At 34.0% G+C, this 16,262-nt stretch overlaps 1 protein-coding gene across 3 annotated transcripts in view; it reads left to right on the plus strand.

Annotated features, from left to right (window-relative positions):
- The window catches only part of LOC101890780 (MICAL-like protein 1), a 118,177-nt gene that overhangs the window by 5,464 nt on the left and 96,451 nt on the right, over positions 1 to 16,262 (plus strand). For all 3 annotated transcript variants that reach the window (XM_059122125.1, XM_059122126.1, XM_011295529.3), the window contains exon 2: positions 6,870 to 7,054. In XM_059122125.1, coding sequence (XP_058978108.1) covers positions 6,870 to 7,054 — 185 coding nt within the window. The remainder of the gene's footprint in view (positions 1 to 6,869; positions 7,055 to 16,262) is intronic.

Here is a 16,262-nt window from a genome sequence, read left to right on the forward strand (position 1 = left end):
CACAAAACTACCTCCTTACACAGACTCTTTTCCTCAACCTCGATTCACATTCTAAATTTCAAGTTTTTAGCTCTAACCATTCACATGGTACGAAATGGTACCAAATTTAGTATATTTTAGTACTTTTCGTACCCTTACAGATATACCAAAAACCCTTTGGTCTATCTATCATACACTCCATCAGTGACCCTCATTCTAAGTTTAAGGGTTGTATTTAGTACCTTTTTTATTACTTTTCTTACCGTTCTAGTACGCATTTCCAAAAACCCAGCCTGACCCATTCGGACCAAGAGCTGGCCCTCACTTAAAAATTTTAAGATTTTAGCCGTTGCGTCTGGGCGTAGATGAGTATTTAGTCAATGTCAATTACTTACTCTTTTATTAATGTAGATAACAATTTAAAGTGTATTCGAAAAATTTGACAATATTAATGTACCCCGCATTGTGGGTACAGAAAAATCCTCAAGATTAGCCACAGTGCTGTAAGGTATGAAAATGTTGATTTGCTTGTTCTCAAATTCAATACACATCCGTTATGTTAATGTACCATAATTTAATGCAATTGACCAATGCTCAAGGGCAAATGAGTGCAAAAAATCAAAAGACTTAAGAACCAAACTTGCCTGTAAAGGCTAACTCACATACAAGGCCACTGCGGCTGTAAGTGTACGTGTAAATTTCGATATTTCGTGTTAAATTGAGATCAATTTTAATTTCAGCAATGAAATTATAATTTTTGCCAGTTTTTTTTTTCCAGCTCCAATGTCGAATGAATGAAAATCATGTAAAAATTACATTAATCATAAATTAAACAACTTATTTGTTAACATTTCCATTTCATTGACTTAAATACTCAATTTTCAAGTTAAAACAAATTGAAACGAAAGATTGTTTCTAGTTGGTGTGTGTGTGTGTGTGTTTTTTGTTTCGTATGGTTTCATTTCTAAGTTTTTTTGTGGGTTTTGGTTTTAACGCAATTAAAAGTGATTGCACTTAACCTAGTTTTTCTGCTCTGGCGTTTCGAATTTTAGCAGCAAAAGTATGAAAATGGTATTTTTTTTAAACGAAGCGAAGAGAAAAAGGCATACATATGTGCAAGCTATATACATGAATACATTTGGTGTATTATTAAAACACAATTAACCACTGGAAGTGGTAGCGGCAGCAATAATTGCTGCTGCTGGTTTTTGTGTTTAATAAATATGCAATAAACAAAAACAAAAACAACACACATAAAACAAGTAAAAAAGCTGTAAGTTCGGCAGGGCCGAACTTTGAACACCCTTCACCATTTTTGAACGAAAAAAAGATCGGTGAATAAGGTAGCTAAAATTATCAAAATGCCGAATATCGGGAGGTTTCGGTGTATAGGGGCTATACGAAGACGTGGACCTGCACAGAAAATTTTCTGTCTTAGGCTGTAGTATTCATTACGAACTTCAAACAACAAATTTGAAACAATTCCGGTAAATAATGCCGCAAAAATCATCAAAATGCCGAATAACGGGAGGTACGGTTATATGGGGGCTATACGAAGACGTGGGCCTGCACAGATAATTTTCTGACTTACGCTGTAGTATCCATTACGAAGTTCAAATACCAAATTTGAAACAATTCCGGTAAATAATGTCGCTAAAATCAACCAAGTACCGAATATCGGAAGGTACAGTTATATGGGGACTATACGAAGACGTGAACCTACACAGACAATTTTCTGTCTTAGGCTGTAGTATCCATTTCGAACTTCAAATACCAAATTTGAAACGATTCCGATGAATATTTTCGCAAAAATCATCAAAATAACGAATATCGGGAGGTATCGTTATATGGGGGCTATACCAAAACGTGGACCTAAATGGCCCATTTTCAATACCAAAAGTCCTGCAGAAATAATATACATTTGAGTAAAATTTTATCAATCTACTTCAATTCGTTTGGAAGTTAGAGTGATTTCCACAGACGGACAGACGGATGGACGGACCGACGGATAGACGGAGGAACATCGCTAAATCGACATAGAATTTTATGCTGATTAAGATTATATTTACTTTGTGGGGTCTAAAATGTATATTTCGAGGTGTTACAAAGGGAATGAAAAACTTAATATACCCTCCATACTATGGTGGAGGGTATAAAAACGTTTGTTATACTAGAATAAATTTTCATATTTAATTACAACAAGCAACAACAGCAAGAAAAACACATTGAAATAAAACCGAGAAAATAAAGAAAACTTGTTGTTCATTGTTTGGTTAATGCGGTTGTAAATTTCATAAGAAAACTATTCGAAACAAAATTGCAAAGATTTGCAATGAGGTGTATCATGTTGAACATGATTATCCAGCAATTAATAACAAAAAATACAAAAAAAAAAACCTCAATGCCTGAGGAGCATCAAAACGGCGGGAGGCTGGTTGCAGATTTGAGTTTCAACATTTTAATAACATTTACAACAAGCGATTTGATTCTCTGGCTTTGTAAATTCGCTTTGCGTTGCTATTTTGCGAATGACCCAAATTTCCCATCCGCAGTTGAAGGAGAATCACGATTTTCACATTTCCAAAAACTTCCTTGGCGAAGCAAAACAAAAAAAAAGTAAAGCGAAAAACACAATCTGTGACTAGTTATGACCTTGTCAAGGTTTTGTATTGACTTTTTCAACAATGGCTGAGATTTTTTTGTATTTGTTGCTCAGTACTCAGCTTGTAAATGGCTAATGATTTATTAACTGATAGCCAGCAAGCTTTAACGAAACAATAGAACTTTTTCACAAATTAAATGGCCAACATTAGAGGACGGACAGACAGCTGGGTGGACGGACATTTAGTAATATTAATTGTTGTTGTTGGTTTTATTTTTTTTTTTTCTATAAATTAACATTTCAATGTATTTTACATTTGCGAGTTTGAGCATGATTCTCAGGTGTTTGATTTCAGTTGGTTTCTAATGTAAGCAAATAAAACGAGTTTTAATTAAAATTAAAAACAAGAATTGGATAATTCAAATGGATATAGGCAATGGCGTAGTTGAAACTAAGTAGATGGGGGAGAATTTTTTTTCTGAAAAAAATATTAAATAATTTTAGAGCCTAAATATTAAATTTTCCTAGATCGGTAATTTTTGAGAACATTATTCAGAAATTTTCGAGTTCTCCATTGTCAAGATTTAAGAAATATTTTTACAAGCATTTTTTGGAAAACCTTCGTGGATTTTTAAGGATTAAATTTTCATTAAAATAATTTTAAATTTTACTTATTTTAAAGAAATATTCTACCAGGAAGCGAAATAGTCTTTAAAAATTCCAGAATATGAATTTAATCCTGGAATTTTCAAAGACTGTTTTTAGAAGTTTTCAAGGACATGGGAATTGAATATTTTTCATAGATTGTTAAGATAATAAGGTCGCTGATTTTATTAGTTATTTGTTTTATACTCTCAGCCATATGGATATAGAGATTATATAAATAACAGTAAAAATAACGGTTTTAGACCCTAGGACTCTTTGGCCCAAATACGTCGTAGGACGTTTGGAGTCGCTCTAGCGATGTCCGTCCCTCTGTCTGTCTGGTTGGTCTGGTATGAAGATGGAATATTCTGGTCTGGTATGAAGATGGAATATTTCGGTACACTCCACATAAAATCCGGAATAAGCATCCGGTTATCTTCATATTATACACATCCCACTATTGCTATTAACACAAGATCAGCTGTGAAGATACGAAATATCGGTCCATTCCTTCTGGTACTTCCCTCACAAAGGATCAAAATTTTGAATATCTATGAAGCTCAGAAAACGTGAAATTTTCATTCGATTCCATTTTTATACCCTTCACCATAGGATGGAGGGTATATTAAGGTGGGCATTCCGTTTGTAACACCTCGAAATATACATTTTAGACCCAACATTTTCTTTATCAGCCTAAAATTTTCAGTGGAAATCACTCTAGCTTCCGAACGAAATAAAGTGGATTGATAAAATTTTACTCAAATGTATATTATGTATGCAGGACTTTTCTTGTTGAATATGGGTCATGTAGGTCCACGTCCCCATATAACGGTACCTCCTGATATTCGGTTTCTTGAGGATTTGAGCGACATTATTAACCGGAATTGTTTCAAATGATTTTAGAGACATTATTAACCGGAATTGTTCCAAATTTGGTGTTTGTATTTCGTTATGGATCCTGCAGCCTAAAGCAGAAAATCGTCTGTGCAGATCCACGTTTTGGTATAGCCCCCATATAATAGTACCTCCCTATATTGATTATTTTAGCTACATTATTCACCTCTATTCTCATCTGAATATTGTGATGGTTTATGACAAAAGTTGCCTATGCAGGTCCACGTCGTCGTTTAGACCCTAATATGACGGCTACAAGTGGTATTTTTAAGATATTAACAGAATTTTTAACTTTTTTTTTTATTGAAAATTGCCAAATTCGTTCCAGCTTTTTTAAATGTTTTAATAATTTTCAACTAAATAAAAATATTTTCGGAAATTTTTTATTTAAGAACTAATTTTAATTAATTTTTTGTTTATTTATTTATCTTTTTAAACATTTTAAGAAATTTTCCAGGTTAAATTTTTAACTTTTATAGAATATATATATTTAAATAATTTTAAAGGCCATTTTGTGCAGGGAATTTTAAAGGTTATAATGAAGGACTGTTGAGGAGTATTTGTTAGGGATTATTGTTTGGGAAATTAACGCGGATTTTAAAATAGGTTTTTAGAATTTTCGGAAAATTTCAAGACCTCATTATATACGATTATATATTTGAGGATTTTTCAGGGTCATAATCGAGGACTAATGGTGTATTTGCTTTTAATTAATTTACTTAATTTTTTTGGGGACAATGTCAAAGAAGAATTTTTTTTTTATTCGAGAATTATTCCTTCGATTTATACAGAATATTTGAAGAACTTAATTATGGATTTTTAAGGATGTTTGAACGGCTTTAAATCCATTTTGGGAATAGTTTTTCCTAAATACCTAAAAAATCGGATTTTGAAGACAATTTTTTTAGCAATTTTCAAGGAAATACTCATAACTTAATGATGCCAAAATCAATAAATTTTGGGTTATTTTTTTAATCTTCAATAATTACTTATACGAATTTTTAGTGTCATTGTAGAATTTTTTACAAGAAATTTAGGACAGATTTTTCCACGATTTGTGAGGACATAATTGTTACTTTTAAACAACTTCTAACCGCTACTTTCTAAACATTATGTTTTTTCCCAAGGTTTGAAGATTGTTAAATTTACTACAAAAAAATTTACTACGCCTCTGCTTACATATGGCTTCTTGCATTACCTTGTTTGTGGTTAATTCTTAGTTATATCTTGATTTCCTCTGTCTTAATGACGCCCCGTTCTATGCTAAACAAAAGGGGAGTTGCAAAACAATTGTTAAATGGTAATGGGGCTATCTCAGCTATTAGATTGATGTCCCATTGTCATGATTTGTAAGTCATGAACATGCGCTAAATGGCAAACGAGAAGGCTACCTAATAAGATGCATATATAACATATTTCAGTAAGGGTTAGAAAGAATGTTTAGAACGCCAGTAGGGGTAGTAATTGTGCTCAATCCAAAGAGAGATAGGCTAGAATATGCCTGTTGTATGGAATCACTTCGTTTATGATTTTTCGTTTCTAAGTATAAATATAAAAAATATAAATTTTTTTAATTTTTTTGTGGTAGTCAGAAGACAGAACTCATAAAGTCATTTTTTCATTTAATTATTTCATTTTGTTTAAATTGGGAAAAATACGTGTAAAATTTGGTTTTTGCGAAAATAATTTTTTAAAACATTTTTTTTTTTCTGGCAAAAAAAATGAAAAAAATGTAAATCCAATATTGTGCATCCACCTTGTTAAAAGAACAACCACACGTTTACAATAGACGTTTGAAAATTGAACCTAGAGGGTGTATTTTTACATATACAGGGTGAGATAAAAAACTGCAAAAAATCAAACGCCATAATTTTTACATTTTTATACCCTACACCACAAGTTGGTCAGGGTATTATGTCTTTGTGCATTTGTTTGTAACAGGCAAAAGGAAACGAGATAGACCCATAGTTCCTTTTGATGATCTGCATAGAATCACTTTCTGAGTTGATTTATGTATGTCAGTCCGTCTGTCTGCAGGTCGCATTTATTATCCGATTGGGATGAAATTTTCCAAACAACATTTGTTTGGCCCAAGGACAATCCCTATTGAAATTGGAAATAATCAATAAAAAAATAGATAAAGGTCCCATATGTATCTTCGTCCGATTTGCCTTTTATTGTGCACCAAATGTGTATTATCAGCCCGAATAGTATGGAATTTTACACATACGACCAAATTATGCCTGAAAATAAGTAAATTTGATCGAAATCGGTTCAGATATAGCTATAGCCCCAAATATATTGTTCATCCGATTTGTTGTATTTGTTACCCACAGTCGTAATATGCACTCTGTAACAACGACATTCAGAGAAATATATCAAATACAGCTCAGAAATATCTTTGCCAAATTTTATCGAGACCGGTTCATATTTGGATATAGCTCCCATATATATCTTTATCTAATTTCAAATTAATTTTGCACTAAATGGACAATACAAGTCCGAATTTAAAAGATACAAATACTTCGGCATAGTTAGTCCTTTGAACTTTAAATTACAATTATAATCATAGCGTATATGATTAAATTCTTATTAGCAAAGTTGTATAGGGTATCATAAAGTCGGCCCCGCCAGACCTTAAGACTTTCTTTGCTTGTTATTCTTTATATTTTATTTCAATTTTTTCTTTAATTTTATATGTTTTGATTTACTCATAATTTCTATCCCTATTTTTCTTTCCAATTTCCAGTGATTTCGATAAATTGAACAAAGCCGATGTCTATTACAACAATGCCTTGGCCTTCACAACAGCTGAAAAATATTTGGGTATACCTGCTCTGCTCGATGCTGATGATATGGCCGCCTACGAAGTACCCGACAGATTATCAATTTTGACATATTTGTCACAGTACTATCAAGCCTTTGCATCACAATGTAAGTTTATCATTTTTTTTAATATAACTAAACTAAAAAAATCATAAAATAAGTATTAAATCGTGTTACTCAAATAATAAGTGAAATACATAAAAACATGTATTTCACAAAAATAATTGGGGAAATATTACTTTGAAATGAAATTCCCCTTATTAGGTTTCCCAGCCACACATTCATGCTATTTTTGTTTAGCACGTGATTGGTGATCCAACAGAATTTCACTGCCATTGTTCAGTTACATTGTTAATAATACCAAATATGGTTAATTTATTACATTACATTGTCAATTCTATGAAAATTTCTCCGGTTACCTACTTTGAGGGAAGTATGAGAAGTCATGTAACAATAATTCTTAAAAAGAGGAATCACAACAGTTAAAAAAACTGGGCAAAATAATATGAATCATTCCAATTCATATTAAGAGACTCCTGTTTCAAAAAAAAAAAAAAAAAAAAAAAAAAAAACAAGTTAAAACGTATCAGTCGATATAGCCGATAGATAGATAGATGTTGATCCTCTACGGAGTAGGTTCCGAAGGAATGGGCCAATACTGCCCATTTCGTATCGAACCAAAATAAATATGATATGAATATTGCGGCGCGCCAGGTTTGGACTATATCGACTACTTCCTGCACTTTATATTAGATATGTGATAATTTTTAGAAAATGTTTAAATGTATGTTAGGTACCAGATACAGTCGACCGAAGTATTCCATTTTCATACTTCATCTAATACAGATAAAAATATTTGAGATGCACCAAATCTGAATGGAATCGGATGTTTATTTTGCGTTTTATAAATTTCATGGATATTCAAAATGAAATATGAAGTGAACCTGATACTTATTTCAGATTGTATAATCGTTTTGGTTATTCCAAACTTTGACCCTTTGTGGGGGAGGTACCAGAAAGAATGGTCCGATCTCTACCATCTTGACAACAGATATTGTGTTTTTTAGAAATACTGAGATGTACTAAGTTTGAATGGAATCGGATTTTAATTTCGCGTTTTATGAACTTCATGGATATTCAAAATGTTGAACCTTTGTGAGGGAGGTACCAGAAGGAGTGGACCGGTATATCCCGTCTTCACAGCAGATCTTGTGTTATTAAAAAATAATGGGATGTGTGAAATTTAAAGAGGACCGAAAGCTTATTTCGGATTTTATAACCGTTTTGGTTATTCAAAACTTTGACCGTTTGTGGGGGAGGTTCCTGAAGTATTATCTTCATACCAGATCTTGTGTTGATAGAAATACTGAGATGTACTAAGTCTGAATTGAATCGGATGTTAATTTCGCGTTTTATGAACTTCATGGATATTCAAAATGTTGACCCTTGGTGAGGGAGGTACCAGAAGGAGTGAACCGATATATTCCATCTTTACAACAGACCTTGGGTTAATGAAAATGTTATGATTTACGTAATTTAATGACAAGCGGACTCTTCACAATTTTATAAGAATTATAATTATTCAAAATGTTGACCCTTTGTGGGGGAGGTACTTGATGTAGTGGACCGATATTGCCAATTTTCGCACCTGACCGAGCACCAAATCAAATATTAGGTTTTGCAAAGTTGGAGCAAAATCGGATTACCGTTTCTCTTTCCGGGCAGCAAAATATTTTTTTTATAAAAAGTTCGACCTTTTGTCTGGGAGGTACCAGAAGGACTGGACCAATATTGACCATCTCCGACCTTTTGTGGGGGAGGTACCAGAAGGAGCGTACTGATATTGCCAATCTCCGAGCCCAATTCCACTTTGATAATAATATTAAGATATACCAAGTTTGGACTAAATCGGATACTCCCTACGAGAGTTATTGTGCGGACCAGCCAGAAAGACGGACGGAGATCGCTAGATCAACTCCAAATGTTCTGAAATGTATTTGGTTCAAAGAGACCTAGGGTCTAAAACCGATAAGGCACGTTTTGGCCATATCAAATGATATACAGAGTTGCCCAAATTCGACGGTCCTTTGGTCCCTTTGGGCCCATTCCAATCGACGAGGCTTGTCCGCAGGCAACATTCTTTGCGTCAATTGAATTTTGTACGGGAACAAATGCAAATCAATGCGAATAATCCGTTGTAAAGTGGACCGAGCCATGCCCAACTGCTGAGAACGGCGTTTTTGGGATGTTCTTGGAGACCTCTCAACACTGGTTCGTACGGCAGCGATATTCTCGGCCGATCGCCTTGGTCCACTTTTATATGGCCTCTTCGGATTAGAAAGAGCCTTACCAGTCGAAAAGTTTTCGTATAAACGATTAATAGTGTTTTTAGAAGGCGCACTTCTCACATTTTTTAATGTTTTTAAAGCACGTTGAGTTTTCACAATTGACTTCTTGTAAATTTCAAATATTTCAGAGCGTTCACGTGGCGTGTATTGGTTCACGGTAAAAATCTGCTTGAACTGAAGCTTCAAACGCGGTATGTGACATCTCTGTCAAAAGTTATGGTGTTGCCAGATGGGTCCGTCGAAAATGGGCAACCCTGTACAACCTCACTAGCTATATGGCAGAGATTATAAAAATGGTTCTTTAATACTTCCATAGCTTTCCATAGATTTTCTGCAGGTCGACAATATTTCGCAATGGTTCACTGCTTACACATGGTGAATAGTTCAAATACTCCATTTTAAATTTTTTTTATTTTTTTTTTTATTGTTCACAAAGTGGAACTAGTTGCCCGAAAAAAAAACAAAAGACTCATTGTTGAACCAGTGGTGACCTAGTTCAGCAAGTCTTCTTTTTTTCAATTTAGTTTCTGGAATATGCAACTATGAATTATTTCTTCCTTCTGTGAATAGGTGTCAATAAAACATTATTGTTTCTTTAAAGATGTTTCACAACTTCATCAGTGGTTCAAAAGTTCCTAATGGCTCTCCATGGTTCCATAGTTCAAATATAAATAGCTGATTGTTCTCTAATGCTTCCATAGGTTACAAATACCTACAAAATTGTCTGTAGTTTGATAATATTTCGCTTTGGAGCTAGATCAATGGTTCAATAGTTCCTAAGGGTCCCCATGGTTCCATAGTTCCCAATTTGTCCGTAGTTCAAATCTGGATGCATATTGGTTCTCTAATGCTTCCAACACTTACCCATACATACTTAATTTTTTTGTGTAGCCTAGCAATATTTCGCTACGGTTCACTGGTTTTCTAACACTTCTATAGTTCTCAAATGGTGATTAGTTCACATGCTCCCTATTGGTTCATTAGATCCCAAATCAAGGTTAAATAAATTTCAATCTGTTACACTATTAACCAACCTCTTGTGCCTACCCTCGTTGAAAACGCTTTTTATTCTATTTGATGCTACGAGGCAATAGTTTTTTTATTTTCAATTTTTTTATTGTTCACAAAAGCGGAACTAGTTGTCCGATTCTGTTTAACAGAGAAATCACTGGTATTTGTTGTATCTGCTGTTCATTTTTTATCTTTGTCTTCTTTGCAATGCAATGTTGGAGTTGCTGTTTTTTGATTAGCATTGCACTTTTATGGTCAGTTTTTTTTCTCTCAAACAAAAAAAAAAAGATAACATAAAAGCCTGCAATGCCGAACACCCCATCAAAGAGGGGAGAAAAAAATCTGATTTATAGAGAAACTGCTGGCCGCTTTTTTTCCTCTGGCCTACCCAGTTGCTAGCCATAAAATGCATCAATGTTTGCACTTAAAATTCATCATTTGTTTTGATTTTTATTTGCTATTTTGTTATTGTTTCTCCTTTTTTCTTTAGTTTTTGTTTTTTTTTTATTTATGCTAAAGTTTCGTATAGCCGGGCAAAGCATAAAACTTGGACGCTTGGCTGATTTTTGGGGTTTAGCAATATGGCCAATTGTGTTCCACTGCTCGCACATGCAGTGAGGCATGCCAGCCAGTCTGTCTGTCTGTCCATCCATCGGGTTGGTTTGATTTCGCAGCTGACTGGGATTGTATGGCCACATTAATTTATCGTCCCCCGCTCCACACTCTCTCCTCCCCTCTCCGTCTCTTCAGTTGTAGTGTTAATTTTAATTTTTTGATAATTTCAGCAGTTTTAGGTTTTTTTTTTTATATTTGCTTCTCGTTTTTATTTTTTTTTTGGTTACTAAATACCCAGCTCTTAATGTATGTAATTTTGAAATTGGGTGTGTAAATTAAAACCGTGACGACAACGAGAAGAAGACGAAGAAAAAGAGACTCCGGCAATTGACGTTCTTTTGAAGTTGTTTATTTATTTTTATTTCGGGGAGTTTTAGGTTTTGTAAATTTCATGCTTGGCAGAATTTTTCTTTTTATTTTTTTGGTGGTTTATTAATATCGTATCCAAATAGCCTTGCAGCTATTGATATTGTCGATTTGATTTATTTGTTTTGAGATTTTTTTATTTGACACACCGCAATTTGTCCTTTCAAACGCTATTCCTGTAACTCTACCTCTCCTCTTTGCCCATTTTTTGTTGTTGTTGTGCATATTAAATATGCCATAAATCAAAAGCTAATTTTTCTTCTCAAAGCTGGCTTTTCACACAACAATCCGCCAAACAACAACAAAAATCAAACTCAATTTTTGAAAAGTGCAATTATAACTTTTAACACTTCAATGCGCCAACACCAAAGCCGGCATAAGAAACAACTATATATATACAGGGTGAGATAAAAAATAAATAATTTTTACGTTTTTTTTTCAAATTTTCTTAAAGAACGCCAAAAATGTCGGACATAGCATTAAATTTTAAAATAAGTTTTGATTTGTTCGAATTGGTCACCTTTGGCAGGAATTATGGCCTTCAAACGGTCAATGAAACCGTCACACGCTGCCCGAATGTTTCACTGCGGTATTTGGGCCCATTCCCGGCGAAGCGCTTGCTTAAGGTGATCGACACTTTGGTATTTTTTAATGCCAACCTTGCTTTCCAAAAATACTCCAGAGGATTGGTATCCGTAGATTTTGGTGGCCATTGTTCGGTGGAAATGAAGCGAGGAACCTCATTTCGTAACCATTCTTGGGTGGTGTGTGCTGAGTGCGATGGTGCTGAGTCCTGTTGGAATGGCTTTAATATTTTCGCGATAATATTCGGCATTTATTCTGATGCCACGGTCAATTAATACAAGCGGAGAGCGACCATCGACTGTTATGGCAGCCCACACCATCAACATGGCCGGCGCTTGAGTTCGGGTGGCCAACCGAAGGTGCACATTTTTCGCTGACCTCTTTTTGTTTGTTTACAAACTGCTGGACATTGAATGTTTTGTCATCGGAGAAAACCAAATTTGGCAGTTCACCACTTTCGGCCAAGCGAAGCAACTCTTTAGCTCTTTTGAGTCTATTTTCTTTCAGTTGCGGTGTAGGTTCTTGCACTATTTGCCGAATGGAATATTGCGATATGTTCAGCTCACGGCCACTGCGACGCGGGTTTTGATCGTCGAAGTCGCTTCTTTATTTTTGAACCATTTCTGCTGATGTTGCTGATTTCTTCCGTCAACTTCCTTGACGTCGGGCTACGCTATCAGATTTATTCACATTTAAATTCTGGAGTACTCTAAAGATAGCCACTTGTGGTTTTCCAGGCAAATATAAAGAAATCACGCTATCACGCTTGAATTCCATCACGAATAACTTTTTTTTCTGGAAAATTCTCACCAAAATGCTTTGGTACGCTTGTAAAGAATATAATGAGCTGCCACTGGAATAATTTTAACAGCTGTCGGACGAGTGGCTTAGAAATGATAGCAGTCTGAATTTGGTTGCAGTTTCTTCATCTCACCCTGTACACATGTATTTGCCACAACAGCAACCTCAACTTCAAACAAAACATACAAATTACTATCTTTATCACCTTTGGCATTAGCTGCAACAACAACAACAACAACATCGGCCAAAACGTGAATGGAAATATATTATTTTATCGTTTTTTGTTTTCTTTCTCTCCACTTCACTCCAGTCACCCATGAGTCGGGACCATAAATCGTTTGGACAACTCTGTATTACGACGACTCAGTTAGTTGTAAGTCTTTGTCGTCATTGCTGCAATTGTTGTTGCGGCTGTCGCTCTTGTATGGTGGCCTTTTATTTTCAGTGTTACTCCTTTATTATTTTTGCCTCCAAAAGAAAAATTTATTACAAATATCCCGAAATGATTTATGGCCCTTAAAAAAAACAAAGAATCTTTCTCCTCACACCTTTTTGGGCTTAGGAGAGATATGCCAAGTATTCCTTTAACTTTGCCCAGAATTTTTCTTGAAGGTATATACTTTTTTAATTTAGTAATAAAAGCAAATGACATAAAAAACAAATTGAGGAATTTTCTTCTCGCACTTCAGGCCTTATGTTGTAACGCTTTTGGGCAAGCGTGCCATAACGTTATTTGTTTTGAGAATAAAAAAAATTATATTATTCTCGAGAAAACCCCAGGATATGATGAAGGGTATAAATCAATAAAAAATTAATTTAAAGCCATCATGGTTTGAGAGAAGAAATGACGTAACTGATTTGAATTATGCAGAGAGGCTTTATCTTATAAGAATTCTATAGGTAAACGTTGGGGCCTTAAACCACACATAATCAAGCGGATATGCGAGTGAATGGGTGAGAATGCGTAATTTTCTTCATTTAATATCGTTCAAGAATTCGCAATAATCAATCTCCAACTTTCTCAATGGAGCGCCAATAGTTCCATCGTTCATCAATTGAACCCCAGTTCAAAACTAACTTCCTAGACAATGTGTTCTTCTGAAAAGTGCAGTAAATTGTCCATACTTTCTTTGAAAACTTCAATGAGCCAAAAATATCAATTTATCTAATACCTTAACCAATCTCTACAAGCACTAGAATATTTTTCTCCATTACCAACAACTACTCGATCTCCAATTCGTCAATAGAACATGAACTGTTCACCAATGAAACTCCAGTTCAAAAATGATGTAATTTCTTTAAAATACTAACTCAAAATTCGCAATAATTGATCTCCAATTTTCTCAATGGAACGCCAATAGTTCCATATGGAACGCAAGCACTTCCACTGCTCACGGCTTACCGAAAAAATAATAGTTCACTGGAGAACGATTAGTTCACCAACAGATCTCCAATTCCCAAGACATTTTCTAGACATTTGTGATTCAATAACTTACAAACCCCATAAAGAACTGTATAGGATATTAGTTCCCTGGAGAACGATTAGTTCACCAAAAGATCTCCAATTCCAAAGGCATTTTGTAGACTTTTGAGATTTTATAACTTACAAACTACATAAATGTAAGCCAATAAATCCTTACACAATCTAAATCATTTTGGATTATTTTATTGGAATGCGATTTGTTCAATGGTTCACTAATGGAACTCCAATTCAAAAAGAAGCCATTTCTTCAAAACTATTATTACTTTTTCTGAAAGTTTTAAACCACACATTGTCACCAGCTCAATATATCGTTACAGAAACTATAATGTTTTTGTCTAAAATGACCAAAAGCTTCTAGACGGATCGCTTATGGTTCAATTACTAAGAAATGCGACCCGAGCTCAAAAATGACTTTCTAGACAAAATCTTCCCGAATAAAAATATGTTTATCAATCTCTAAATCACTCAATTATTGTTCACCGTGCTCACATATATCGCAAATTAAAACCCAGCTCGACTGATCCTTACAAAAAAAAAATATTTCCCTCTTTTACCAAAAAGAACTCAACTTATATTTTCCCAGTAGTTCTATGGTTCACTAAAGTAACTCCTGTTAAAAAATAGAATTTTCGCTATTTTCGTCATTAAAAAATTCAATGAGGTATTTACATTTTCAAGCAGGGATACATTATTCTATCAATATTTAAAAAAAAAACTCTGTTAATGTTCACTGCCGTCATACTGGGAATATAATTCACCAATAGAATTTTTTTTAGAAACATGCCTTTATGACCACTTCTTTTTCTACAGCTTTCAAAAAATCTCTATAAAAACTATACATGTCTCTGGATTATGTATATCTACTTTATCACCATTTTAATTGAATACTATAGTCCCATTGCTCGCCAAGTGAACCCCAGTTTAAAAAAATGCTAGTAAAATTCTGCTTTGAAAAGGCCGTTCGTGCAGCTATTAATAATTCAATTACGGTTCATTTATTTTACCTTTGAATTACTAGTTCACTATTGAATCAAAAGTTCACAAATGGAACCCAAAATCGACTTTTTGCTAATTTTTTTCTTTAGATGCTTTCGAACCACATAATTCACAAATCTTACAATAGTTCAACAAATCTTTACAGAAACTATAACATTTCTCTGGATTACCATTAAAAACGCGACCACAATTTTTGTCTGAATACCAATAGCTCACCAAAGGGACACCAGTTCTAAAAAAGTTTTTATGCAATGTATTCTTTAAGAAAACCCAATGAATTCTGCATGTTTTGAAACATTATTAAACTATTTCATCAGCATTTCAATAAGTTAATAATTATTCACTTCTCTCAGAGGTTCAACAGATAAGAGCCAGTTCCGATGGAAGTTCACCCATGGAACTCTATTCGAAACATATTTTTAATACAATTTCTTATTTTAAAAATTTTAAAATCAAATAAATCGCAAATATATCGTCGCAAAGTATCTCTATAAAATCAAAGAATCTTTGGATTACCAAGAAGTATTCCATCTCCACTTTTTGTCAATGAAATCCGAAGGGCTCTCCAAACGAACTTCAGTTCTAAAAAAAAACTGTACCACTTTCAAAAATTTAATAAATGATTCACATTTTCGGTCAAGAGTATGTATTTACATCAGTTTTTCAATAACTAAATAATATTTAATTTCTTTTACTAGTTTAAAAATAAATTATTTGTTCACCAATGGAACCTCAGTTCGAAACAAATTTTCTAGGGCAACTAATAATTTCATAGCTCACCAGGTTTAACAATTATTTTCGATCCATCATACTATGGAGGGTATATCAACTTTGTCATTCCGTTTGTAACTCCTCGAAATAATCATGTCAGACCCGACAAAGTATATATATTCTTGATCAGCGTAAAATTCTAAATCGATTTAGCCATGTCCATCTGTCTGTTGTAATAATGCTATCGTTCGAACGAATTGAGATAGAAGGCTAAAATTTTGCACACGTGGTTATTTTTCCAGTAGGCAAGTTCGTAAATGGGCAATGTAGGTCCACGTTTTCATATAGCCGCCATATAACGGTACCTCCCGATATTCGGTATTTTGACGATTTTAGCGAC

The sequence above is a fragment of the Musca domestica genome, unplaced genomic scaffold, assembly GCF_030504385.1.
Source record: "Musca domestica strain aabys unplaced genomic scaffold, Musca_domestica.polishedcontigs.V.1.1 2, whole genome shotgun sequence".
NCBI classification, from domain to species: Eukaryota; Metazoa; Arthropoda; class Insecta; order Diptera; family Muscidae; genus Musca; species Musca domestica.